The 26384-nt window shown below is 32.7% G+C and overlaps 3 protein-coding genes across 3 annotated transcripts; all 3 read left to right on the top strand.

Annotated features, from left to right (window-relative positions):
- Window positions 1-931: 931 nt before the first annotated feature.
- LOC148200520 (uncharacterized) lies at window positions 932-1760 on the top strand. Its single transcript, XM_088112972.1, has 3 exons — window positions 932-1051; window positions 1146-1475; window positions 1560-1760. Exons 1-3 carry the CDS (start codon window positions 935-937, stop codon window positions 1758-1760), a joined length of 648 nt encoding a protein of 215 aa, XP_087969098.1. The 5' UTR covers window positions 932-934.
- A 10224-nt stretch (window positions 1761-11984) lies between these two features.
- LOC148200521 (uncharacterized) lies at window positions 11985-16191 on the top strand. The gene is made up of 12 exons (XM_088112973.1): window positions 11985-11997; window positions 12096-12192; window positions 12951-13037; window positions 13125-13263; window positions 13454-13699; window positions 14073-14212; window positions 14312-14506; window positions 14653-14743; window positions 14836-14959; window positions 15219-15329; window positions 15425-15524; window positions 15716-16191. Exons 1-12 carry the CDS (start codon window positions 11985-11987, stop codon window positions 15756-15758), a joined length of 1386 nt encoding a protein of 461 aa, XP_087969099.1. The 3' UTR covers window positions 15759-16191.
- Window positions 16192-22533: 6342 nt separating this feature from the next.
- LOC148200522 (uncharacterized) lies at window positions 22534-26333 on the top strand. The gene is made up of 9 exons (XM_088113252.1): window positions 22534-23208; window positions 23905-24017; window positions 24460-24599; window positions 24699-24893; window positions 25042-25132; window positions 25225-25366; window positions 25626-25736; window positions 25832-25931; window positions 26124-26333. The coding sequence occupies exons 1-9, from the start codon at window positions 23052-23054 to the stop codon at window positions 26164-26166; spliced, it is 1092 nt and encodes a 363-aa protein (XP_087969378.1). The 5' UTR covers window positions 22534-23051; the 3' UTR covers window positions 26167-26333.
- Window positions 26334-26384: the final 51 nt, after the last annotated feature.

Genomic DNA, 26384 nt, shown 5'->3' on the forward strand with positions numbered 1-26384 from the left:
ATGTGCCTATGTATGTCTTTCATTTTAATATTTTATGGCTTGAAGTCTAACTTGTTTATTTTATGGACATTCAGTACAAACCATAGAGATAGTTGGAAGAGTCATTATGGAGAAACATGCTTGAATGCAAATGATGATGTATTTTGTTTTTAAAATTAATTTGGTGAAATGATTTGTTTGACTTATTCACTTATTCAATTGTATACTTTGATGTATAGATTTATGCACGACATTCATGCAGGACAAAATACTTGGCACATGTGAACAGATTATTAACAGATGTTCAAAAGACATTGATACAAACAACTCCATTTGCATGGCTATTGTCCATTGATGTGGATGCCAAAATGAGTAGGACGCTACTTTTAGAATTATGTACTAGATGGTTAGAGAGGAGGGGCGGGTTTGAAGTTAGGTCTGTCTTTATTCCATTCACCAAGTTAGACCTTTGCTTAGGTTTAGGGGTTAGGGTTAATGGAGAGATGTTTAAGTTGTTTAAAGACAAAGTTGATTGTCATACTAGGAGATTGTTTGACACGATTGATGAGTGTACATAATGTTTATGAAGAAATTCAAAAGCGTATAAAAGGGGATGAAGTGGGTGATGTTTGTAGATTATATTTACTGTTAGGGTTGAGTGAGTTTTTCTTCCCAAATAGAGGTGAAAAAGTTTACTTAGGTTTATTTGAATTATTAGATGATTTATCGTGTATTGGAAAGTATAACTGAGGGCGTGTTATTTATGAGTATTTGGTTTCTAGTTTGTGTGATGCTGCATTGTGTGTGGGAAAGAGACAAAACAGATCACACTGTCATGTGGTTGGTTGTGTATTTGCATTACATGTATTTTGATGTTAGTTACAAAAGTTATTGTGTTATAATTTATAATTGTTAGTTTTTTGAAATTGAAGTTTGTATGTAACAGATTTGGGCAATGGAACATGTTTTATTTGGTCACAAGAAGTTGGCTAAAACAAATAATTGTTTACCTATAATCCTTCATTGGATACATGTTAAAGTTCGTGAAGCAGAAATTGAGAAAGCCTTTCTTGTAATGAAGTGAGATTAAATTAAAATATGTTATACCAATTGGATGTTTTGGAATTTGTATTGATTTTAATATGATTTAATATTGTTTTGTATAGGTCATTACTGAGGTATATGTAAGCAATGAAGAGATGTGTACTGAAATAGTTAAAGAAGGCTTAGATGGTCATCATAATGTTGGATTGAAGGAGAACTTGCAAAGGCAATCTATGACTGATATTGTTGTCGAAAATGAAGCTTTGATTGCTATCATTGTTGACCAAGAGGCATCCATTGGCAAGCTTGAGAAAATGGTTGACAACCTGCAAATGTTTGTTGCACAGAAGCGGCAACAGGTTGATGATGTTGGGAATTCAAATTCAAAAAAAAATTGCGACGTGTTAGTTGATGAATTTGGGACCAGTAATTCACAGAAAGATTATGAGTTAGTAGTTTCATCTGTTGGGAAGTCAAATTCTAAGAAAGAGTCAAAGATTGAAGGTGATGATGTGGAGAAGTCCAATTCTGAGAAGGCTTTTGACGTTACACTTGATGTTGTTGGAAAAAGTTTCAATGAAAAAGGTGTTGATGTTTTAGGTAATGAAGAGATGGATATTGAAAAATCTGACATGTACACGCGTTTAAAAGCTCAACCTAGGAAGCGTGTTAGAAGTGTTCTTTTGAAAACTCCTTGGACAAGATTAGATAGAAAAAATCGTAGGCGCATTGTATAGCTTATGAACTTGTTTATGTTACAATATTAGGTTGAAATGATAAATATTGTTAACCTCAAATGTTATTTTGAATTATGTTAACTGTTAGTATTTTTTGATGAATAGAGGTTGAATCTATGATCCATTTGTAATTGTTATTGAGTTGTTATTTTCCAGGTTGATTGAACTTCATTTGGGAATACGTAATTTTTATGTTGTTTTTGTTTATAAGGGCAATTGAATTAACCATGTGGTTCATTAGAGATAAGCTATAACTGAAAAAGTTTTGTAGTCAATACTGTAAATTAGTAGATTATTTGCTACAGTAAGTGGTTATTTGTTTGAAAAGTTGTGGTTGGTTGTAACAAATATTGTGTACAAGAATAAAATGATATAACTGATTTCAAGTGCTTTGACAACAATAGTAGAGTAAGCAGTTAATGTGCAGCCCAATATTTGGGTAAAGGGAATGGTATTATGCACAATAATAATTTGGTCATTTTAAATGCTCAGCCTTTTGGCTGTAGTTAGTGGTTATTTTATTTAAAATTTCTGGTTGGTCCTTACACATCTTTTGTTCAACAATAAATTGATCAACCTCATTTAAATTTGTTTGATATTAAGGTTTGATTAAGTAGTTATTGTGCATTGCGTGATGTGGTCAAATTGACTATTATTTGGCAAAATAGTTATTTGGTCATTTTAACTAGTTTGATTATTTTGTTCAGTAAGTGGTTATTGAAGTACAATTTTTTGGTTAGTTGTCTCAGACACAAACACAATGTTTACATATAATGCCCCTAAACTCAAAAAGCAAACAACTACAATTAAAATCCATTGTGTCTCGCTGAAATGTAACCATGAATGCCCTCTCTTCCCTTATTTCATTATGAATGGAGTCCTCCATGACCTTGTACAGTTATGAATTATCTTGTACAGTGATGAATTATCTTGTACAGTGATGAATTATCTTGTACCACAACGCCATCAACGAAACAATTAATTTTACCTCTAAATTCTGACTGTATTTTTGTAAACTTAGCATGTTAGTAATGCTTTTGGAATTGCCGCTCTATGAGTGATTGTGAACCGCATGCAAGAGTTGTGTTTAATGACGTGAAGTCAGCTTGGGTCTCTTTCTCTATCTTCTGTTGTAGTGCATTGTCATATTGTTTAACAAATTCTTGAAGAGTAGTGCGTGAGTTAATATATCCATCAAAGAATGCATTCATGCTCTCGCTTCTTTGAGTTGTTGACATGCCAGCCCAAAAACTGTTTCTCAAGTAACAAGGAACCCACCTATGTCGTTCTTCGTAAAGTGAAGAAAGCCATTCATCGTGTGAAGTGAAAAGGTTGTTATCATCCTCTCCCATCCATAAACAAAATTATCAACTGAATCAGAATTGTACACAACTTGCTTAAGTTGGCGCTTGATATCCTTGTAACCTGCATAACCTTATAACTTTTCAGGTATTTTTTTCATTATATGCCACAAGCACCACCTATGACAAGTGTTAGGAAACACTAATTCTATGGATTTCTTCATTGCTTTGCACTGATCCGTAACAATTCCTTCGGGTGGTCTATTGGACATGAACCGAAGCCATGAATTAAATAGCCAAACAAATGAATCTATGTCCTCTGAACATAACAAACCACAACCTAACAATATAGATTGGCCATGATGGTTGACACCAACGAAAGGAACAAATGGCATGTCGTACTTATTTGTTAAGTATGTTGTGTCAAAAGATATGACATCACCAAAATACTCACAAGTTGCCCTACTTCGTGCATCAGCCCAAAACACATTAAGTATGCGGTTGTCGTCATCCACATCAATGTCGTAAAAAAAATCCTTATTTAATTCTCTCATGGAAGAGAAATGGTTTAAGAGTGTCTTAGCATCACCATCTTTTGATAAGGCTCTTCTTTGTTTGGCCACATAATTTCTAACATCGTGTTCGACGAACTCCATGTTCTCATAACCTCCTGTTGCACAAACCAAGGACTAGAAACTCTTGTTAATCCTAACTCCTGCTTCGGCATTCAAGTCTAGAGTTCTTTTGACGTTGAGATTCATTCTTTTATTGCCTCGAAACAATCTGGACTTCGTTGGACTAAGATCATGACTATGTGATGAGTCAATATTTTATTCACTTCACTTAGTTTAGTGTGCTAGAATTAATCAGGGAGTTGTGCTTAAATGTCCGGTATTTTTCCGTTTTTGCCAATTGTGCTTAATTTCATCAGAAATTCTTATTTTAATTAATTTGAATTATCTGAGGCTATTATTTGCATTATTGATTTCAGGGAAAATTTTGGAAATACAATTTGGGACATTTGAAGGTTAAATGATAAATGTGTGCTTGGAAAGAAAGAGAGCATGCGGTGGCGCATGAGAACGTTCCAGCCAAGGCATGGGTGCACACGAAAAAGTCCAGCTTGCTGGAGAGCGGCGTTGATGATGGTCACCCATTTCTTCAGTCCAACAAGGCTTGGGAGCAGCTCGGTTTTGGCCAGGAAAAAATGCTGCAACACGTGGAGTTGGAAAATGCAGCAACACGGCCCATGAGCAAAACAACAGCACGTCCAGAAGGGTTTTTATTCCAGCAGCCTTGTCTTTGGGAGTAGCTCTCGACCTGGAGAGGGAGCAGCAGCGAGGTACTTCATTTTGGATGAAGAAGAGGCCACGTACACGGACGGAGAGAATGGAAGGTTATGGCTGATGATACGTTGGTGGAGGAAGTGGGATTGATTTTGCTGAAACGGTGCACTCAAGCGTTCAGGATTTTTGGAAGCACGACTGGAAAGAAAAAGCACACGGGCACTCACTGTTTGAAAACTTAGTGCACACATAGGCTTGGCCGAACAGTCAGCTTAATACCGAACGTTGTTACCGAACGGTCACCGAAGATATTTGAGAGTCATGACCGAACGGTCTTCTGATGACTTGGCCAAACGGGGGTGAATGAGTACCGAGCGGTCTGTTGAAGCTTGCACTTAGGCCGACCACTACAAACCGAGCGTCAACGAACGGTCTGCCAAAGTCACTACCGAATGAGTTGAGAAAGCACTGCTAGAAGCCTCTACTGAACATGCTGCATTTCATCCACCGAACGGTCTGTGTTGCACCAAATGATCAGAAAAACATGTAGAGCATGCCGACCGAATGGTATACAACATGTCCGACCCACTTATGACCGAACGGTCTGAGGAAGTCTGCACCGATCAATTCCTGAGCCTGCAGACCATTGCTTACCGAACGCCATCTAGTTGTGACCGAACGGTCAGATGAAGTTATCAACAATAATCATATTTTGGGACTAAAAGAGTGTGGCCACGTCAATGTTAGAGTGTAGTTTTGGTTAACATGGTCGTTGGGTCAAAGCTTAGGACTTTGGTCCCCTTTTTAGGTCATTTACTAGGGCAAGCCCATTAGAAGGGCATTTTGGTCTTTTGGGGTATATAAAAACCCTAAAATCAGATTTCTCGGAGGTCTCCCAGCCACCACTACGTACCTGTTTTTAGGGAGCATTTTCTTCCTCCTCCACCTTTGGGGAGGTTTAGGTTTTATTTCTTTTGCATTTCCATGTATTGAATCTTGTTTACAGTGCAATTTAAGAGTTGAAATCATTGATGCATTCAGTTTTCAGTTTTATTTCACTGTTCATTGTCTTCTTCGCTCTTGCATTTTACTATTCATTGTTGCGTTCTACTGTTCATTTCGTCCTTTTAATGTTGCAGTTCTTTTTTTTTACTATTCATTGGCGTTTTATGTTTGTGGGGCATTTTCCATTTGCAATTTCACATTCTGCTGTTTAAGTTTCGCTTCTACTGTTACAGTTTTCGTTTTAAGTTCAGTTGTATTTTGATTCTGTTGCGTTTAGATTCTGCGGTGTTTACTGTTCATGCATTCTTTGTAGACCATTCGGTCTTTGCTTGCACCGTTCGACTTATGGCTCTATTGCATTTTCATAGTGTTCGGTTTGTTTGTACCGTTCGGCTTTGGTTTGTGCTCATCTTCAATTCTGTTCAGCTTTAGAGACCGTTCGGCTTTTTCTGCCTTCAGTTGTTTAGTTTTCAATCTCATTTCCATTGTCTTGCTTTATTACCGTTCGACTTGTCTTGTTTATTTCCTTTAGCTTGTAGGCTTTTAAGCGTAATACCGTTCGGACATACTTCTGTGTATGACCGTTCGGTCTGTTTGTTGTTGTAAACTGACCGTTCGTCTCATGTCAAGACGTTCGGCCTAGGTGCACAACCGTTCGGTCTCTAACTTCACTGTTAGAGGTCGTTCGTCCATTTCTTTGTTCTGCTTTTTATTATCGTTGCTCTGTGACGTTCGGTCTCAATGTTATTACCGTATGGTTTTTACTTCTGTGCAATTTATAGTGCACCGTTCGGTCAGTGCTTTAGACCGTTCGATCTTTTATATCACCGTTCGGTTTTAACACTTATGGTTAGAACCGTTCGGTTTTCTGCTTTTAGCTTTTAATTTTGTTAGTTGTCTTTAACTTCCAATTTTAATTTAATTTAATTTTCCTTGCAAAAACACTTTCAAACCCCCCCACTACCACTACAAAAATATATAATTTTTCCAGGGGTTATTTTTAGCGTTTTCGGCGGTTTTAACCCCTGGAAAATTCGTTTCCCGCGGTTTCATTAAGCTCTGGTAAAAGCAGCGCCACTAAACATTACCGGCGGTTTTCTACGAAACCGCCGCAATTTCCAGGGGTTTTTGAAAAACCGCCGGAAATAACCGGGGTTTTGTAGAAACCGCCGGGAATAGCCAGGGTTTCTTATAACCGCCCCTATTTCCAAGGGTTTCCTCTAAAACCGCCGGAAATGTAGTGATAACTCAAAATTTTATTTTTATTTACAAATATATCCTTTTTTCAAATCTTTCCATCAAAGCAGCCACCCTTATAATCCAACAAAGTTTGAAATAAATACAAAAATAAAAATCGTTTTATAATCTAACAAAGTTTAAAACAAATACAAAAATAAAACATTTAGGAGATCTGGGACACCTTTTTAGATTGTCTTTCCACTTTCCACTAGGCTTCAAAGTACAAAAACAACCCCTCTGCTTTATAATACAATTTCTTCCCCAAACCATCTCATAATTTTGTGTTCAAGTACATTTCATGTTTTTAAAAGACTCTTGCTAGTATGAGAGATTCATCAAATAAATGATATGTTGATATTAGTTAATGGGATTCACGTAGTTGATAGAACCCACCGAAATTACTATAAATTTTCAGGCCATAGACATATTTATGAAAGTACCATACCCCACTAACCATTGCTACCAACAGTTTCAATGTAATGTTTGAAAAAACTTTAGTTACACTAAGAATTGAAAGACTAATTTTAAATACTTCTGATTAAAAATTTGCAGCTGGAGAAGTAAGAAAAAGACAAGAATGAGAATGAAGACTCATTACTACATGTTTTTGATAACCAACTTAACACATCACTGCATTCATTACTAGGGTCACTCTATCCTGATATTTTCTCCACTCCTACTGTTGCTAAATCTGATTCTGATACATACTGATTCAACTTCATTCAAACAGTTTGGAAGAGGTGAGTTAATTCCTCAAGTATAAATATAAATAAAACAGATATAAAATGTTAAAAATATAAAATATCCAAAAACAGATGAAACTCATTCATTAGAAACAACCATATTAATATTTAGAAATAGCCATTATAAAACTAGAACTATATTTAAGAGAGACTAACAAGGAAAGTGATTCAAAAGATGAAATATACATGAAGACTAGCCCAGGGACTGATGAGGATGATCCTTCCCTTGTTTGGCAGCTTTATGAAAGCACAAAAGATACTAGCATATCAATACATACACAACTAAAAGGATGGCAGGTGATATTTGCATCCTCAAAACATCATACCATATCAAGCCAGACATAACTAATTGTTCATACATGTCTAATTTTCTTTATCTTCATTATATTCATCGTTTGGCACACTTCCTTGATCAGATACCTACAATATTATTCAATAGTTAGTTGGTTATATATTTTAAAAAAATCATACAAATAAATTTAGTAATTATTACCGATGGTTGAAATCCAGCAAACTTTGAAGGCAGTTGACCTTGATAATTTTGCAACATAAATGATATCATTTCTTTCATTTCATTGACTTGTGATGTCATGGCATTGACTGTGATGTCAATGAAGATACCTATAACAAATGAAATTATTTAAAAAGAAAAATGATACCTAACAAGTTAATCATAAAAGGAACAAACCAAGTAATTGATAATTCATTAACCTGAGTTTGTAATTCATCATTAGAAGGGGTAGCTGAAGATGATCCACCATGAGAACGAGCTTTGACTCCAAAGACTTTAGATGGGCAAGGACCCAAACCTAGACCGCGAACGCGTCCACAATGCTCTTGGATTCCTAAAGCATGAGCCAATGAATCTGAACGGGATATTTTTTTGGATTGAGACGATGTTGTGGATTCATATGCTTCAATTTTTTCTACATTCAACATTTAATAAAATAGTGAAATTGTTCAAATCAGAGAAAACAAGTGCACAATTTCAATAGTAAAATAGTTAAATTGAATCTTGTTTACGCTGAGTCAAACATGTTTAGGTGAGGTTTGAGATGAATTCACAGGTAATTTACAAATAATATTTTTTTGTAATTTTTTACTGTATTTGTTTCTTGATTTTAGTTATACAAGTGTGACACTTGATTTCTTTAAAACTAAAATGTTGTTTAATCAAACAATTGTGTATGTTATACTAAACAATACAAAACTAGTCATATAGTCTTCACATATTACATATGGTGTATTGTATGTAACTTCTAAATCTTCTAACCATACCAGAGTTGTCTATGATTCTATAAGACATAATCATACTTCACAAACTCACATCTCTTCCACCCTGTTGTAATTTCTAAAGTAGTGTTACGTAAAAAAATTAACAAGAATATTTAGGTTAACCTCCAGATCTTATACTCCAAATAATAAATTAATATTGAATATTGTTGCTTAAACATAAGTCTGTTTAAGAAGTATCACGTGTATTCATAGGAAAAAATAAGAAAAATAAAGTATACCAACAAAGAAAATGAAAAATTGTAAATAACTTAAATAGTTAAAACCAGTTTCAGCCACTGGAAAAAAAAATACTTCAAAGACATATTTAAATTGTAGCTATACCATAATTAGGCTTTTATAACTTACACCAATTTTCCTTGCCTCATCACTAACAAAAGCTCCGTTGGTCTTCTTATGGGTAACTATCCACACTTCTCCTCTACTAACTTTGTGTCCACATTCTCTTTCCTATGAAAATGAACAAATGCATATTAAGTATGTGATAAATATAATGAGAAATAGAAAACTGAAGAACAATATCACTTCACCATTTCTTCCCTCTTTTTGCAATGCTCTTCGACCCCCCGTGTGAGCAAGAGTTTGCTTTGTCCTATTACGCTTATTTTTAGGGACATCTCCTAACATTGTCATAAAAAAAGTTAATAAATTATATCATAATTTAAGAAAGAAATTAGGTTTNAATAGCTTTTATTCTTTCTTGTTAGACTGCTTATGTGCATCTCTGGTTTGTTGATATGTGTTGGACACATCAGAAAAGGAAATTAATGTAAGTGTCTTAGGGATAACATGTAATATTTTTCCTTTTATGTGTTATATTATTGCTATTTACAATTTTAAATTAAAGCACGTAAAAATATTCATCTTCTTTTAATAAAATCTTACCAGAAAGTAAATCCTTCCCATAAACAGAGTGTTGGATGCTGGATAATACTTATTGATAAAAACAAATTATATACATTAGTGACATGCTGTTTTTGTATTATAGAAGGTTAGATAATATAAATTCATTAAGCTTTTTAGTTGATTTAGCAAGTTCCAAAGCATTTGTTCAAACAAGAGGATATGTGGTTTAACTCTGTAGTTACTTCAAAACTTAATCATGAATGTTATTATCAAAATGTAGTGTAAATGTCATCTAGTATGTTTAAACAGTACTAGACTATTTGAGTCCTAACAGTTGTTTCATGTTTCTCTTGGTGCATTGATGTTTTGATTGAATGATCGTGTGGGTCACGTACTCTTCGTATTGTTTATTCCTGTCATTGTGCCATCTTTTTGCAGTATGCAAAACTCATGCCCATGCTTCACATATTCAAATGCTCAAAGCTTGTGGGAAACATGTGCAACTCCAATTCTTAAACAGGTAATCTCATTGTAGATTAATTCTTACCGTCATCGTTGGTTTCAATTTAAATTACTCATAATGTGTTATCTAAAATGGTCACATTTGGATGTATAGTCTAAACGGCTCAGTGTTGAATTGTCTGTTGCACGAGTCAAACCGATATGAAATCATTAACCTCAGTTGCAGGATTTTAACAAGATTAAACATATTTGTTAATTGTTTCTGCCACATTATCTTTTTTATTGTGACTAATATATTGGTTAAACAAACTTGTAGTACAGAGTTCATTTTTGTGTAGTGTCCATGGATCATGCTAAAATTTCAACGATATAGGTGTACATACCAAGCAAATAGTTCATTCCTATAAATAGTCATTTTACATTCAATATCAAGTTCATCCATACTTTTCAATTTGTTTTGTTTTCTATTAACATTAGTTCGTTTTCCCTCTAATCATTCCATTCTACCACTGCTTGTGTGTCGAACCTAGGTGGCTTTGAACATTAAATCTATCATGTGTTGTCTGTGATTTTACAGGTGAAGAGTGATTTTACCAGATATTGCTATGGAGATGAGCAGCATTTGGATGAGACATGAAAACAATATTCTTATATGACCATGTATGTTATTTGAATTAGTGAATAGTCAATTAGGTGCTTTTATTTTTTGTATATTATTACTCCATTTTCATACTTTTAGGAAGTACATAAAACATAAAGTAACATTTATTTTCTCTGTTCTCTGCTTGTGTTTGAAATGAAACACAACACAGTACTTGAACCAATTTCTACTTAAATTTGGGTGATTTGGTTCTGAACATGGTCAAAACTGAATCCTTCTTAATACATAATGATATATTTTCATTAACAACCATAAAATAAACTTAAACTATTAGGGGATTGCATGTGAATCTTTTTTCATACTACAGACTCTTAACAATCTTCATCCACACTGGCAGGATTAGCTAGACCATTAGATTGCCACTGCATGAACTTGTTGATAATGGAATTTAAACATTCTTCTAAAGTAGCCTGTGATATGTTCTTCAGTTTTGAGACATCATTTTGTCTGTCTTGCTTCACTGTTGAGGAATACGAATAGAAGTTCTCCTGTTCTACAATTGATCCTTGTCGAAGTATGATTGTCAAATTTGCATTAGTTAACCAATCAATTGTACTATTACTCATTAGTAATTTTTCTAATTTTAATTTAAACAAAAAATTAGTAAATTAGTAGAATAGGATGCATAACTTATTTTGCTGGTTCATCTCTTCCCTTGTGCACACACTATCACCTCTCTCTGTATTGTTAGCTCTTTTAATCACGTTATGTTCCCTGGTCTTTTTTTATTCATTTGTTACTATTTATTTAATTTAAAAGTCCATTTATGTTCATTTGGAGGTATATCATGGACTTTACCTCATCTTAAGCTTATAACTTCTATTCTTATCCTTAGCATTTATACCTCTTTTTCAAGCTTCTTTTTGTGTTGTCTCAGCATTTGAGATTCTACTAAATACTTTTGTATTGTCTCAGGCTTTTTTGGGATCACAGTCTGTGTTGGTTTTGGAATCTAAAGCTATGGCTAATTTCCATTGTAATCCACTTGGCATTTAGTAGACTACTTTTAGTAAATTAGAATAACATCTTCAGAAAATTGTTCAGATTTAGCTTTAATACATTTATAGGTTGATAAAAAAAATCAATATATTCATTGCCGCAATTAATAAAGTTTTTTTTAACTATATATAGAGAGAGACGGAAGGACACTCTCAAAATTCCAAACCAGCCGTCCTTCCTTTGCTACTCCCTTCAACTCAGCATTCAAAGAGAGAATTCCTTTCTCCTACTCAAAATGGACGTGAGATTATCTTCTGCTCAGACTAAGAACTCCGAGGATGTTGTGGCCAGTCCTCCCCTTCAAATTGGGGAACTGGAAAATCTTGTCATCAAGTATTTTATTAATTCTTCTCTTTTTTACTTATGTGATGTCTAATTTTTCATGTTGCATGTTGGAGTGTGGTGATTTTTTTTATTACTCTTTGTTGTTCAGTTTGTTTCTTGATTTTGTGGTACATTTGGATGATAACACATTTGTTTTGTTGGTTTTCACTGTGAAGTGCCGGCAAAAGAAGGAGAATTTTGCTGCAACCTGCAAGAACTTAAAGAAAGGAAGAATTGTCCGATTAAGTACTGCCACAAGTGCCTCTTGACTAGGTCAGTTCAGCATTAGAAACCTTGGGTTTTTTTTTTTTTTTTAGATGTTTGTATTTTTCATAGAAGTGTGATATGCTTGGCACCACTGTGAGGAAGAAATCTCAAGTAGGTTACTGCTATATTCCTTCCTATCATATGCAGCATAGCAAAGATATATATGAAGATATGAGAACAGTGGAAGGGCATAGAGGAGCTCAAGGTCTTGTTTTGGCCATGTTTATGGGAAAGCCTTTTTTAATTTGCAACACCATCCAAAGATCCATTGTTTTGCATGAGTATACAAAGAAATATCAAAAATATCTTGTCTTGTACCAGGTCGCTGGTATCCCTCATGAGATACTATATCTTGTGAGAACAGGGTAGGACCATGAAACAGTTGTTGTCTATAGTGGTTCTGCGTACCTTGAGTAAGATTGTTTATTATGCTGGATACCTGTGGCCTTGTACAGAAAAAAGACAACACATTTAAGTGGTTTTTGTGTGTTTCAACTATAGTTGCAAAGCAATGGAATTTGGGACACACGTCCAATGCAAGGAACAACTTAAATTTTCCTAAAAACTATGACTAATATTGTTTTTGTAAATGTGAAATGTTCCAAATTTGGGGTCCAAACATTCTATACATTTAGAAGGAATTAGGCTCTGATTGTCAGCTGAGATATCCTTGGCACAAAATGAAAGAATCGGAAGTATAACAATACAATACTTGTATATATGTATATGTTTTCTCCAATGACGATTTTCCTGTGGTAAATTAGGTATGGAGAGAATGCTGAAGAGGTTGAACAGTTGGCTAATTGGACATGTCCGAAGTGTCGAGGCATTTGCAACTGTAGTCTTTGCCAGTGGGTTTCTTTTTGATGTTTTCTATTTGCTTTTTGAGTTGGTAGTGTATCCATGAGTTCATTCTGATAAAGGAGTTATGTTTGTAGAAAGCGACGAGGTGAACAGCCTACTGGTCCCCTGTATCGTAGTGCCAAGGAATCTGGCTTTAAGTCAGTTGCAGAAATGCTTGCAATGAAGAAGAATTTAGAAACATCAAATCCATTAAATGAGGGTAATCTGATAAAGGTATGCTATTTTTCTACCTGTCCCCTTTGCTAATTCTCTTGTGGTTGACAGATTTGGTTGAAAAGGATCCCTTGTTTAACTGTGCGAATTCATGATAAGTTAATGATGATATGAGTGAATGTGTTTATATTTCAATTTATGATAAACTTTTCATGAGATGGTTCGTGTTCTTTTTTGTTATTTCTTGCAGGAGCCTGAAGTATTTCTCTCAGGGGAACTTGGAAATGAAAATTTTTCAGATGCAAATGTCACTGCAGTTTGCACCAAAGATGATGGTGGTGAGAATTTTGGAATGAACTTAGAGAGCAAAGCAATTGCAGAGGAAATTCTTTTGCCACCGGGCATGGAGTTAAAAGAAATATTTGGCATCGAGTTACCACCCAAAGAGGTTGGGAATGCATTGCAGATTTTAGAGTTTTGCAGAGTGTTTGGAAAGGTATGGTTTCGTGTTAACAAATTTTCCTGATGGTTTTTCTAATTAATTGCATTTAATAGTTCACTGATTGAATAATCACGATCGGCAAATTCCTTTAATGCTATAAGGGGATGTTACCAAATTGGAACTAATTATTTCTGTCAATATCACGCAACTTGAAAGTCAAATTTTAGATGATTTTGCAGTTGGTCATTTAATTGAACGTTTTGACCATGAATGATATTCCCTTCTGTTACATTAAATTATATACCCTAGAAAAAATGGTATTATTGTTCAAGCTTAGTTCTTGCTTTATAGTTATGATGTTGCAACCATTCATAATATATTAATCAAGTGTTTCTTCACTGTTATTCCTGTGTGTAATTTTAATCAGGCTCTTGATCTCGAGGAAGGAGAAGCTAAAGCCATTTTTAAAGAATTGATCAGTGAAGAAAGTATGGATGAACATAATTCCTCACTGATTCAATTTCACATTAGATTGTTGGAATTGATTGTAAGCAATTCGAAAAAAGAGTGAGTTATCCCTTACAACTCTTATTTGGAGTTTTCTCAGTGATTAAATTTTTTTGAGATGCTTGAATTAAAGTTTCCATATGGATTATTTTGGTGTAGGTCTCCATCCTTCTCAACCAAGAATGAAACTAATTCATGGTTGAAACATTTAGAGGATTTGATTATGCAATCATATCATCTAAATGATTTCCCTGTGGATTGGTTTCAAGAAGGCATCAGTGGATACTATAAATTGGATTTGTGTAAAAAGTTTAAACTGATGACTCTTCTTTGTGACGAAGCTTTGAACACTCAGTAAGTACTGTTAAAAAATATTCCTTTTTGTGTATTCTTCTTTTGTTTTATTACTTTCACCACTTCATCTTTCTTTTCTTTTTTTTTCTTACTTTTGTTGTCTTAATATCAATTAAAGTGGTGGGAAACTTGCTTAATATGTCCAGAAAACTAAGGAGTTATATTCAGGACGAAAATTCAAGGCATGCAAAAGTAGCGAAAGAAACAAAACTTAAGATTGCTGCAGCTAAAGAAAAGGTAATATAAAACAAGGTCTTATGATGCTCTTTGTATATGGATTATCCTTGCTGTTACAGTTCATAATAATTCTGTGTGTATGATATGTACAGATAAAGTGTCTTGCACAAAAGTTGCAGAATGAGAATGCCAAAGTGTCCTCCATTCCAGGGGAGGAGCATGAGGTTGACGAAGCACACATTGAGATGTTAAGGTTAAAGAGCACAGGTGAAAAATGTATGTCATGATTAATTGTTTCTTAATAGATGTTAAGGTTAAACATCTAGGTAGGTCTTGGTTTAATAAAGAAATAAATGTTGTTAATGCCGTAAAAACAGAAAACAGAGTCTGTGTAGGTAATTTTGTTTCTTAAATAAATTAACGCTCTGAACTAGGTCAAAATGGAAAGTTTGGATACATATAGTTGTTTTATATGTTACTAGTTTTAATGTTTATGCTATTGTAAGGGTTGACAATTGTTTTTCTTATGTTAAAGACAAAAGTGGATGTGATGCTACGAGAATCAATCCAGAGTTTGTGGACAACAATGGGATGACATTTTGGAAGTTACAAAGTTACAATGACGAATCGGTTCTTCTGCTGCAAGGTAATTCTCAAAATTTATGAGCTCAATTTGTCTGATTGATGATACCATTTTGACTAGGGAATTAGCAAGTTTTCTAAAAGAAAGCATCAATGCAGATATGAAGATACAAGATGAAACTGCTACTTTACCTGAAGAAAGCTGGTTTGTTTACGGTCTTCCAGAGAAGGACGAGATTGATAAATATATATCTTCAAGGTGAGTTGTTTTCTTAAACTTGAGTGAATTGTTGTTGTGATTTCAGATACTTTACATCATATTTGAAATTGAATTGCTTATATTTTGTCAATGAACATGAAGCTGAATTTTAATGTCCTATTTGGATGTTTTTATTTGTAGACTAAGCCACAGCTATTGAATCACATGTTTCTTTTCTACCTTGGTTGCAGGGCTAAAAGACTTAAGAGTCTCAATTCTCAAAAAAGTTTGTAGGAGTTTATGTTTAATGTTAATTGTTCTTAATAGCATAATGCTGGCAAAAACCCTCATTCCATATGGGTCTTCTTTCAGTGGAGTAATGGTATTGTATTAATGATGAGACTCTTGTAAATTTATCTACTAATAATAATATTTTGTTAAGATTCTTTTTGACATGATATCATTTTTTATTTTTGTAGGTTTCGGTGGAAATCTCCTTTGTTTTTGGACTCAAGGGACCTTCATTACTGTAATCATTGTATATAATTTTTTTGTATTTGATTTTAGTGGAATACGAAATGAAATGATTTTTTTTGTAATTTAATTACTATTTACAGTTGTATTTTTTTTATTTAACTAGTTAGATGTACAATGATATATTCATTGAAAAGTGATCATGTATTCTGAATATTTCTAATAGTAACAATAAGAAGAATTCTAGATATTTTGTCTTGATCAAATGTTAGCAATATACGACTTAGTGTTACTATTTTCCATAACCATATAATCCATTATTAGAAGTATGTAGCAATATACCTTTTTTATGATTTTTATTTTAAATAAGTGAGTTCAAATATAAGCAAATTTAATAAAATAGATCTCTTCTGTTAGAAATTTATCATATACTTCATTTTTAATATAAGCACTGTGTCTCCGATCATTTAAGGAAAAAAAATAGTGGATACATAATTTAAAAGAATTGAAATGTTCATATTTATGTTTTATTACATCTTTGGACAGTTATGAGCAAAGCTGTCTGCAATATCAGGTGGAAGCACTGTGTCTCCGATCACAGCAGGTTTATCTTTTCAATGAATCTTGTTTTTGTTGAAACGTTTTCTTTTTGCCTCTTTTTTGAACCAATGAGCTCAACAGGGACCATGGGCTATCAAACAATTTTGCTTGATATTTGTATTTCTGCAGAATGATTAGCTTTTCAATAAATATTGATTTCTTTGAAAACTGTTTTTCTTTGCCTCTTTTCTGAACCAATAGGATGAATATGAAAGAAAGGTAGTAGACGAAACCTCTCTGCAATTTCTAGGGTTTTTTCTATTGCCAACTGTATTCATCTTTTTCAATAGCATCTTTTTTTCATTGAAAACTGCATTTTTTCTGAACCAATAAAAGAACAACCAATTTACTGCTCTGCGTTTATAATAAAACTTCAATGGCATCTTTTTCTTTGAAAACTGTATTTTTTTCTGAACCAATAATAAAAAAGAACAACCAATTTACTGCTGTGTTTCTACTTTAAATGTGCATATCGATATTGCTTCCTTCTATAAATTAATATTAATTCTCGTAAATGTAATAATAGAAGAAGATAAATAATTTATTATCCTCTCATCAATGAACAGTAAAGATGCCATAAATAAGAAATTGATTCAATAATTCAAGACAACCATTTTAATTAATATACAAAAACTAAGTTTCAAAAGTAATTGATTCAATAATTATTACTCTTTCAAAACTAGTTGTAATATGAGTTTAAGCAAGAATTATCATCCATTGCATTACATAATAATCACATCATATGAGTTGGCTTGTTTATTACTTGTGAAAGGAGCAAAATTACATAACATTCTTGAGAAAAACTACAACTAGTTGCCAATGATGTCTAACTGTTGGGTACAAACAAAGTCTCACATCGGATAAAATAGGAGATGAACATGGATTTATATACACATAACATATCTCTATTGATAAGAGGTTTTCTGGAGTGGTATCAAAAGCAAATCCGTGAGGGCTTGGTCCTCACAAATTTCAAACTTGTACAATTATTTTGTCTCTTTTTAAATTTCTCCTTTCCACTTACACTTTGCATATTTTTTAACAGAAAGAATTTTCAACTAAACTCTCACAAGTCATTTAAATGATGTCGGCCAAGCATGCCATGAACAAAGTTCCTTCATCTTTTTAAATTTTTTTAAATAAAAGGTTTAATGTCTTCATAAGTCCCTATTTTTGTCCAGAATTTCAAATAGGACCCTTTCTTTTTTGACGTCTCAATTGAGTCTTTATTTTTGTAAAATTTGAGCAATTAAAGGTCTGCCGTTAAATTAAGCAAACAACCGTTTAAGGGTTGATTACGTGGCATGGTCAAACTTCAAGTTAATGAAACGTGGAATTATAAATTAATTTTGTATTAAAAGTTATGAATGCATGATGGTGTAATAAGCTTTTTGAAAGGGCAAAGTGAGAAAAATAAATACTTTCTACTTCTTCTTCTACCTCCACCTTCTCACTCCTACGTCCCAAATTTCCATGGCTGCATTTTGGTTCTTTTGAATTGGGAATGCACGAACCTCCTTGGAGGTGGTTTCCCTTGCAAGTTTCTACTGCTGTGTTTCTACTTTAAATGTTCATATCGATATTGCTTCCTTCTATAAATGAATATTAATTCTCGTAAATGTAATAATAGAAGAAGATAAATAATTTATTATCCTCTCATCAATGAAGAATAAAGATGCCATAAATAAGAAATATTTTTCACCTAAGTTCTATGGTGACAAATTATCATAAAATTAATATGAAAACTAAATATTTGTTTTTCTGTTTCGCAATATTTACATTCATCACAAATTTCTCAACTCAAATAACAGTAAATAACATGATGATGGTCGTCTTTCTCAACTTAAAGAAGAGCTAAGATATAGTTTGTCAAAAAAAATTAAATGTCTACTTCTATATTTCAGTTACATTTGAATATTACAATTTATGTATTTGTTAGTTAATATCTGAAATGTTGTTGAGTTATTTTACGACAAAACCTTACGTGATATATGAGTGTATAGTGAGGTTTGACATTAATTTGTTTTAGGTCATTGACCTAATACCTATTTATATTTTGATATTATCTGAATATAGAGTTAGATATGATAAAATATATTTTAGAAAATATACAATATTGTACACCTTCGACCATGCATGTAGAGTGAGATAATTTAAAATTAATCAATATGACTAAAAAATAGAAATACTAATAGGATACGTATAGGGCAAGAGGAGAGAAAAACCATGATTTATGAATGCATGAATGACTTTCAACCAACAACAATGAAAAAAAAAATCTTATGACTTTCACTCCAAATCATATATATGAAGCATCATACCAAACATAATGATATATAGCCAAAATAATAACACTAAATTATAATATATGGATTTTGAGTGATTGGTGTAAGACTCTTCAATCTATGCACAAAAGACAATCATTTTAATTAATATAAAAAAATTAAGTTTTAAAAGTAATTGATTCAATAATTATTACTCTTTCAAAACTAGTTGTAATGAGTTTAAGCAACAATTATCATCCATTGTATTACATAATAATCACATCATATGAGTTGGTTTGTTTATTACTTGTGAAAGGAGCAAAACTACATAACATCCTTGAAGAAAACTACAACTAGTTGCTAATGACGTCTAACTGTTGGGTACAAACAAAGTCTCACATCGGATAAAATAAGAGATGAACATGAGTTTATATACACATAACATACTTCCATTGATAAGAGGCTTTTTGGAGTGGTACCAAAAGCAAATTCGTGAGGGCTTGACCCAAAGCGGACAATATCTATCTATGTGTATGTTTAATACACTAAGAGGATTGTCCTCAGATAAAATATTCTTCTTTAATTTAAAATTTTTCTCTCAATACGACTATACCAAGGGGTCAGATAGTTCACAAATTTCAAACTTGTACAATTATTTTGTCCCTTTTTAAATTTCTCCTTTCCACTTACACTTTGCATATTTTTTAACAGAAAGAATTTTCAACTAAACTCTCACAAGTCATTTAAATGATGTCGGCCAAGCATGCCATGAACAAAGTTCCTTCATCTTTTTAAATTTTTTTAAATAAAAGGTTTAATGTCTTCATAAGTCCCTATTTTTGTCCAGAATTTCAAATAGGACCCTTTCTCTTTTAGCATCTCAATTGAATCCTTATTTTTGTAAAATTTGAGCAATTAAAGGTCTGTCGTTAAATTAAGCAAACGACCGTTTAAGTGTTGATTACGTGGCATGGTCAAACTTCAAGTTAATGAAACGTGGCATTATAAATTAATTTTGTATTAAAAGTTATGAATGCATGATGGTGTAATAAGCTTTTTGAAAGGGCAAAGTGGGAAAAATAAAGACTTTCTACTTCTTCTTCTACCTCCACATTCTCGCTCCTGCGTCCCAAATTTCCATGGCTGCGTTTTGGTTCTTTTGAATTGGGAATGCACGAACCTTGAAGGTGGTTTCCCTTGCAGGTTGCGATTGAGATTCTGGCTTAGAGGAGGTGGATAGAGATTCACAGTGGTGCTCTGGATGCTTTTTTAGGGTTTTTGTTGTCGTCAGATTTAGGGGTTTTTGGGTTTTTCTGGTTTGTCTTTGCTAGTCTGGTGATGGTGGGGAGCGTAGTTTTAGTGCCAGCAGTTCGCGCGTGGAGGAGATCGAATCTTGCGATCTGGCAGAGAGGAACAAGCTACTGGTTATGCGATAGTGGAGAAGACATAGATGTCGCGGCGCACTCGTGATGATGGAAGGACCTGGTCTGAAGGTTCTCGCAACGGTGTCCATGGTAGCGCGAGGTAAGATTGGACTAACTCTGCGATTTTGTGCTTTGATTGACAAAGAAGATGATGGGGGGTGTCGCGATTCTGATGGTGGTGGCTGTGGAGGCTCGCGACTCTGCAGCGGCACTAACGGTGTAGATGAACAGTGGTGCAGTGGTGGGCCACGACGAGATGAGCAAGGTGGTCGTGCTTCAACTTGTTTCAAACCGATGTTCTTCCCCACCAACACTTGCATCTACTTCAACAACGATTTTGTGGATGAATGATGAGGTCTATAACTCAAATTTCCCCAATTTCATTTCGACATAGCAATTGCAGAGAGAATGTAGAATACCAATTTCCAACTTTGCCCTTTCTTTAATTGAATTTCCATTCTGTTTAGTTAATTTTTTTAATTCAAAATTTAAAATAATAGAATTGAGTCACGTTTTTAATGACACATATGTAAAAGCAACATTGTCAGCATGTCAGGTGATGCAATCTTTAACGCCGTTTGATCAATTTGATGGAAAGTCCCTATTTAATTCAATTTTACAAAAATAAGGACCCAATTGAGACGCCAAAAAAGAAATGGTCATAGTTGAAATTCTGGATATAAATAGGGACTTATCGAGACATTAAACCTGAATAAAATTAAGATGTAGAGTCTTGAAAAAATAAAGTAAAATTATGGGAGAGATCAGCTCAACTAATGAAACATTCCAACTTTTAATAAAGTTAAGGAATTTTAAATTCATTGAAGTTATAATAGGGATCATCTTAGTGAATGAATCTTTCTTACCTAAACTTTTAATTCAATTAAGTTTTCTGGGAGAGATCATCTCGAATAATAAAGTTTCCCTACCCAAACCTTTAATTCAATATAATTATTGGAGAGATCATCTTATTTGATGAAGGTTCCTTACCCAAACTTTGAATTCAATGAAGTTATGGAAGGGATAATATTAGTCGATGAACCTTCCTTATCCAAACTTTTAATTTAATGAAGTTATGGGAGGGATTATCCCGAATGATGAAGCTTCCTTAGTATGTTTAACTAGAATGAACATATGTGAGTAGAATAATTATAACATAATCACATGATAAAATATTGTGTTATTAATTAGATGTCTTATTAAAACCTCCTTAGGACAACAGGCACATATAAAAAAGAGTGCATCACAAATATATACAACAAGATTAACTATAATACAATTTCAAATGCATTCCAAGTTATAGATATAACAATTCCATACAAATACTCACGCCAATATACTCTTTTATCAACTACTTCTCAATATGAAAAGATTATTCTCCAAATTTGTCGAGAACTTCACATCATGTTTACTGCATCGTTTACCATTTTTCATACTAATTCTCTTATATTTAAGTTTCACCTTAGATCTTCCAAACTTCTTCTTATACAATAAATTATAAGAGATTAAATGTTATTTATTTTCAATTATTAGATTGAAATTAACTTTTTTTAAAGTAAATAAAAAGTATATAAAAATGGATAAAAAAGTAACAGAAAACCATCCCATGTTTAAAATTATGATTTCAAAATATTTTTGGAAATTACAATTTTTACTATCTATTCATTCATTTGTATTTATTTTCATTACTGTATACCTATTATAAATAAGAGAAATTACACTATAAGTCTCATGTTTTCTTTACTAGAGTGTGTATAATGAAACAAATTTTAATAATTAAAAAGATTTAAAATTAACCTCTTACAATATATATTATACTTTTTAATTATATTAGAATCTATCTATTATGATTTTCAAAATGAAAAGTTTAAAACATTAGAAATAAATGTTCAAAATAATGATTTAAAAAATTTAATAACAATATAAATTATATAAAACATAATAAATAAAATGGAACAATATCTCCTTAAGGAGCCACTCTATTAAACGAGACATCCGTGCGTGCATGGTTGTATAATTAAATTAAGGGTTAAATATGTTTTTAGTCCCTAAACTATTGACCGTTTCTGGTTTTCGTCCCTCTTCCAAACTAAGGTACAATTTGGTCCTCAATCTTTAAAAAACGTTCGTTTTAGTTGAAAAAACGAACGTTTTGAGGACTAAAACGAGGACTAAAAACAAAATTTTGAGGACTAAAACGAACGTTTTTCTAAAGAATGAGGACCAAATTGTACCTTAGTTTGGAAGAGGGACGAAAACCAGAAACGGCCAATAGTTTAGGGACTAAAAACATATTTAACCCTTAAATTAATTGATTACCTAAAAAAATAAAATAAAGAATAATTATACATAAATATATATTCTCTACGAACCGTTAAATATTATATTAATACTTTATTGATATTTAGAAGAGTAAAATATTGATTTAAAGAAAATGAAAATAAAAATAAAATAATATGAGATAAAATATAATAACAATATAAAATATATAAAACATGATAAATAAAATGGATAATATCTCAGTAAGCGGGTACTTTACTGGAGTGGACATAGGTGCATAAAAAAATAAAATGGACATCACGTGATATGTCATCAAGGAAACACTTCATTGGAGAGCACATCGGTGCAAGGCTGTATAATTATGGAAGCACTCTATTGGTATATTGGACGGCACATCGGTTATAACATTTCTCTGCAATGGCTGTATAAAGATGGAAACCTCTTACCAATAATAATATATTTCTTAAGATGGAAACCTTTTACCAATAATAATATATTTCTGTGTGATAACAAGGAAAAAGCTATTACCAGAAAAACATTTCTGAATGTCCAATGAAGCTACTGTCTCCTCAGGTCACCGATTCTTTCCTCTTCACCATCAACTCGCTCCCAACTCAGCACTGAACTCGGTCACTGCTTTTTCATCTGAGGTTCATATTTGTGCTGAATGGTGGTGGCAATGGATTCAGCTTGCTTCCAATGGTATTTCTTTTCTCTCTTTGTAAATCATATTTTTGTTCTCTTTTCTCACATATGAACTGGATCAGACCATACCCTACAATGATTTTGGAAGAAGTTAGGGTTTAAATTAACTCGGTCAAGTTCATAAGATCATGGTTGGCTTTCTTAAGTCAGAATAGTTCATAAAATTTGTAAGAAACTGTAGTATTTTTTCCTACATTTTGAAGATGCACACAAGAGTAGTAGTTTAATAATAATAATAATAACTAAAATGAAAGATCTATTGGTCTAAACTAATAGTTGTTATTCATGATGTAACCTTGTGAATAGATTTAAACAGTTGTAAATATGATTTCTTCCAATCTGTCTTGGCACAAATGAAATTAGGTGGTGCATTGTTGATGTGTTTGTAACATGTTACTTTGTGCATTGAAGTTCTGATTGAATGGTCCTGTGGATTTTTTCTTTTCTTTTCTTATTTTAGATGTTTGTATTTTTTTTATAAAAGTGTGATATGCTTAGCACCACTGTTAAAGAAAGAAATCTCAACTAGATATATACGAAGATGTGGGAACAGTGGAAGGGCATAGAAGAGCTCAAGAACTTTTTTTTGTCATGTTTATGCCAAAGTTTTTTTTAGTTTGCAACACCATCCAAAGATCCATTGTTTTGTAAGATTATACAAAGAAATTACAAAAATATCTTATCTTGTATCAGGTACTCTGTATCAAAGTGCCAAGGGATATGATTTTAAGTCAGTTGCAGAAATTCTTACAGTTAAGAAGACTTCAGAAACATTAAATCCATCAGACAAAGATAGTATGGAAAAGGTATGTTATTTTTCTAACTTGTGATTAGGTAATGATGATGTGGGAAAATGCCTTGCAACTTTTAAACTTTTGCATAGTATTAGTAAAGTTATGATTTCAAGAATATTTCATCGTTTTTTTTTATTGCATTTAATAGTTGAGTGATTGAACAAACACATTTGACAAATTCCTTTAATGCTACAAAGGATGTTACAAAATTTGGGACTACTTATTTCTATCAATATCATGCAAATTAAAAGTCAAATTTAAGACTATTTTGCAGCTGGTCATTTTATTGTGTTTTTTCACCATGAACGATGTTCCCTTTATGTTACATTGAATTATATATCCTAAAAAAAATATGGTATTATTGTTGAAGCTTAATTCTTGCTTTATAATTATGGTGTGACAGTCATTCATAATATATTTAGCAAGTGTTATTTATGTGTGTAATTTTAATCAGGCCCTTGATCTCAAGGAAGGAGAAGCTGAAGTCATTTTTAAAGAATTGATCAGTGAAGAAAGTATGGATGAACATAACTCCTCACTCATTCAATTTCACATTAGATTGTTGGCATTGATTGTAAGCAATTCGAAAAAAGAGTGAGTTATCCCTTAGAACTCTTGTTTGAAGTTTTCTCAGTGATTAAATTTTTTTGAGATGCTTGAATTAAAGTTTCCATATGGATTATTTTGGTGTAGGTCTCCATCCTTATCAACCAAGAATGAAACTAATTCATGGTTGAAACATTTAGAGGATTTAATTATACAATCATATCATCTAAATGATTTCCCTGTGGATTGGTTTCAAGAAGGCATAAGTGGATACTATAAATTGGATTTGTGTAAAAAGTTTAAACTGATGACTCTTCTTTGTGACAAAGCTTTGAACACTCAGTAAGTACTGTTAAAAAATATTCCTTTTTATTGTATTCTTCTTTTGTTTAATTACTTTCACCACTTCATCTTTCTTTTCTTTTCTTTTTCATACTTTTGTTGTCTTAATATCAATTAAAGTGGTGGGAAACTTGCTTAATATGTCCAGAAGACTAAGGAGTTATATTCAGGACGAAAATTCAAGGCATGCAAAAGTAGTGAAAGAAACAAAACTTAAGATTGCTTCAGCTAAAGAAGAGGTAATATAAAACAAGGTCTTATGATGCTCTTTGTATATGGATTATCCTTGCTGTTACAGTTCATAATAATTCTGTGTGTATGATATGTACAGATAAAGTGTCTTGCACAAAAGTTGCAGAATGAGAATGCCAAAGTGTCCTCCATTCCAGGGGAGGAGCATGATGCTCATATAAAGATAAGAACTGAGGTTGACGAAGCACACATTGAGATGATAAAGAACACAGGTGAAAAATGTATGTCATGATTAATTGTTTCTTAATAGATGTTAAGGTTAAACATCTAGGTAGGTCTTGGTTTAATAAAGAAATAAATGTTCTTAATGTGGTAAAAACAGAAAATAGAGTATGTGTAGGTAATTTTGTTTCTTAAATAAATTAACGCTCTTAACTAGGCCAAAATGGAAAGTTTGGATACATATAGTTGTTTTATATGTTACTAGTTTTAATGTTTATGCTATTGTAAGGGTTGACAATTGTTTTTCTTATGTTAAAGACAAAAGTGGATGTGATGCTACGAGAATCAATCCAGAGTTTGTGGACAACAATGGGATGACATTTTGGAAGTTACAAAGTTTCAATGACGAATCGGTTCTTCTGCTGCAAGGTAATTCTCAAAATTTATGAGCTCAATTTGTCTGATTGATGATACCATTTTGACTAGGGAATTAGCAAGTTTTCTAAAAGAAAGCATCAATGCAGATATGAAGATACAAGATGAAACTGCTACTTTACCTGAAGAAAGCTGGTTTGTTTACGGTCTTCCAGAGAAGGACGAGATTGATAAATATATATCTTCAAGGTGAGTTGTTTTCTTAAACTTGAGTGAATTGTTGTTGTGATTTCAGATACTTTACATCATATTTGAAATTGAATTGCTTATATTTTGTCAATGAACATGATGGTGAATTTTTAATGTCCTATTGGGATGTTTTTATTTGTAGACTAAGCCACAGCTATTGAATCACATGTTTCTTTTCTACCTTGGTTGCAGGGCTAAAAGACTTAAGAGTCTCAATTCTCAAAAAAGTTTGTAGGAGTTTATGTTTAATGTTAATTGTTCTTAATAGCATAATGCTGGCAAAAACCCTCATTCCATATGGGTCTTCTTTCAGTGGAGTAATGGTATTGTATTAATGATGAGACTCTTGTAAATTTATCTACTAATAACTATATGTTGCTAACATTCTTTTTAACATGATATCATTTTTTGTTTTCTAGGTTTCGGTGGAAATCTCTATATGGTGGCCATTTT

Source organism: Vigna umbellata, chromosome 4, assembly GCF_029865625.1.
Source record: "Vigna umbellata cultivar VRB3 chromosome 4, Vumbellata_1.0, whole genome shotgun sequence".
Classification (NCBI taxonomy): domain Eukaryota; kingdom Viridiplantae; phylum Streptophyta; class Magnoliopsida; order Fabales; family Fabaceae; genus Vigna; species Vigna umbellata.

Excerpts from the sequence above, each read along its gene's own strand:
- LOC148200520 (XM_088112972.1), top strand. The coding sequence starts at position 935 with ATGGAACATGTTTTATTTGGTCACAAGAAGTTGGCTAAAACAAATAAT. Across the intron at positions 1,052-1,145 it reads AAATTGAGAAAGCCTTTCTT|GTCATTACTGAGGTATATGT; the intron begins GTAATGAAGTGA and ends TGTTTTGTATAG. Across the intron at positions 1,476-1,559 it reads CACAGAAAGATTATGAGTTA|GCTTTTGACGTTACACTTGA; the intron begins GTAGTTTCATCT and ends AATTCTGAGAAG.
- LOC148200521 (XM_088112973.1), top strand. Across the intron at positions 13,264-13,453 it reads ATGAGGGTAATCTGATAAAG|GAGCCTGAAGTATTTCTCTC; the intron begins GTATGCTATTTT and ends TATTTCTTGCAG. Across the intron at positions 14,213-14,311 it reads GTAAGCAATTCGAAAAAAGA|GTCTCCATCCTTCTCAACCA; the intron begins GTGAGTTATCCC and ends ATTTTGGTGTAG.
- LOC148200522 (XM_088113252.1), top strand. The coding sequence starts at position 23,052 with ATGTCCAATGAAGCTACTGTCTCCTCAGGTCACCGATTCTTTCCTCTT. Across the intron at positions 23,209-23,904 it reads GATTCAGCTTGCTTCCAATG|GTACTCTGTATCAAAGTGCC; the intron begins GTATTTCTTTTC and ends ATCTTGTATCAG. Across the intron at positions 25,932-26,123 it reads GATAAATATATATCTTCAAG|GGCTAAAAGACTTAAGAGTC; the intron begins GTGAGTTGTTTT and ends CCTTGGTTGCAG.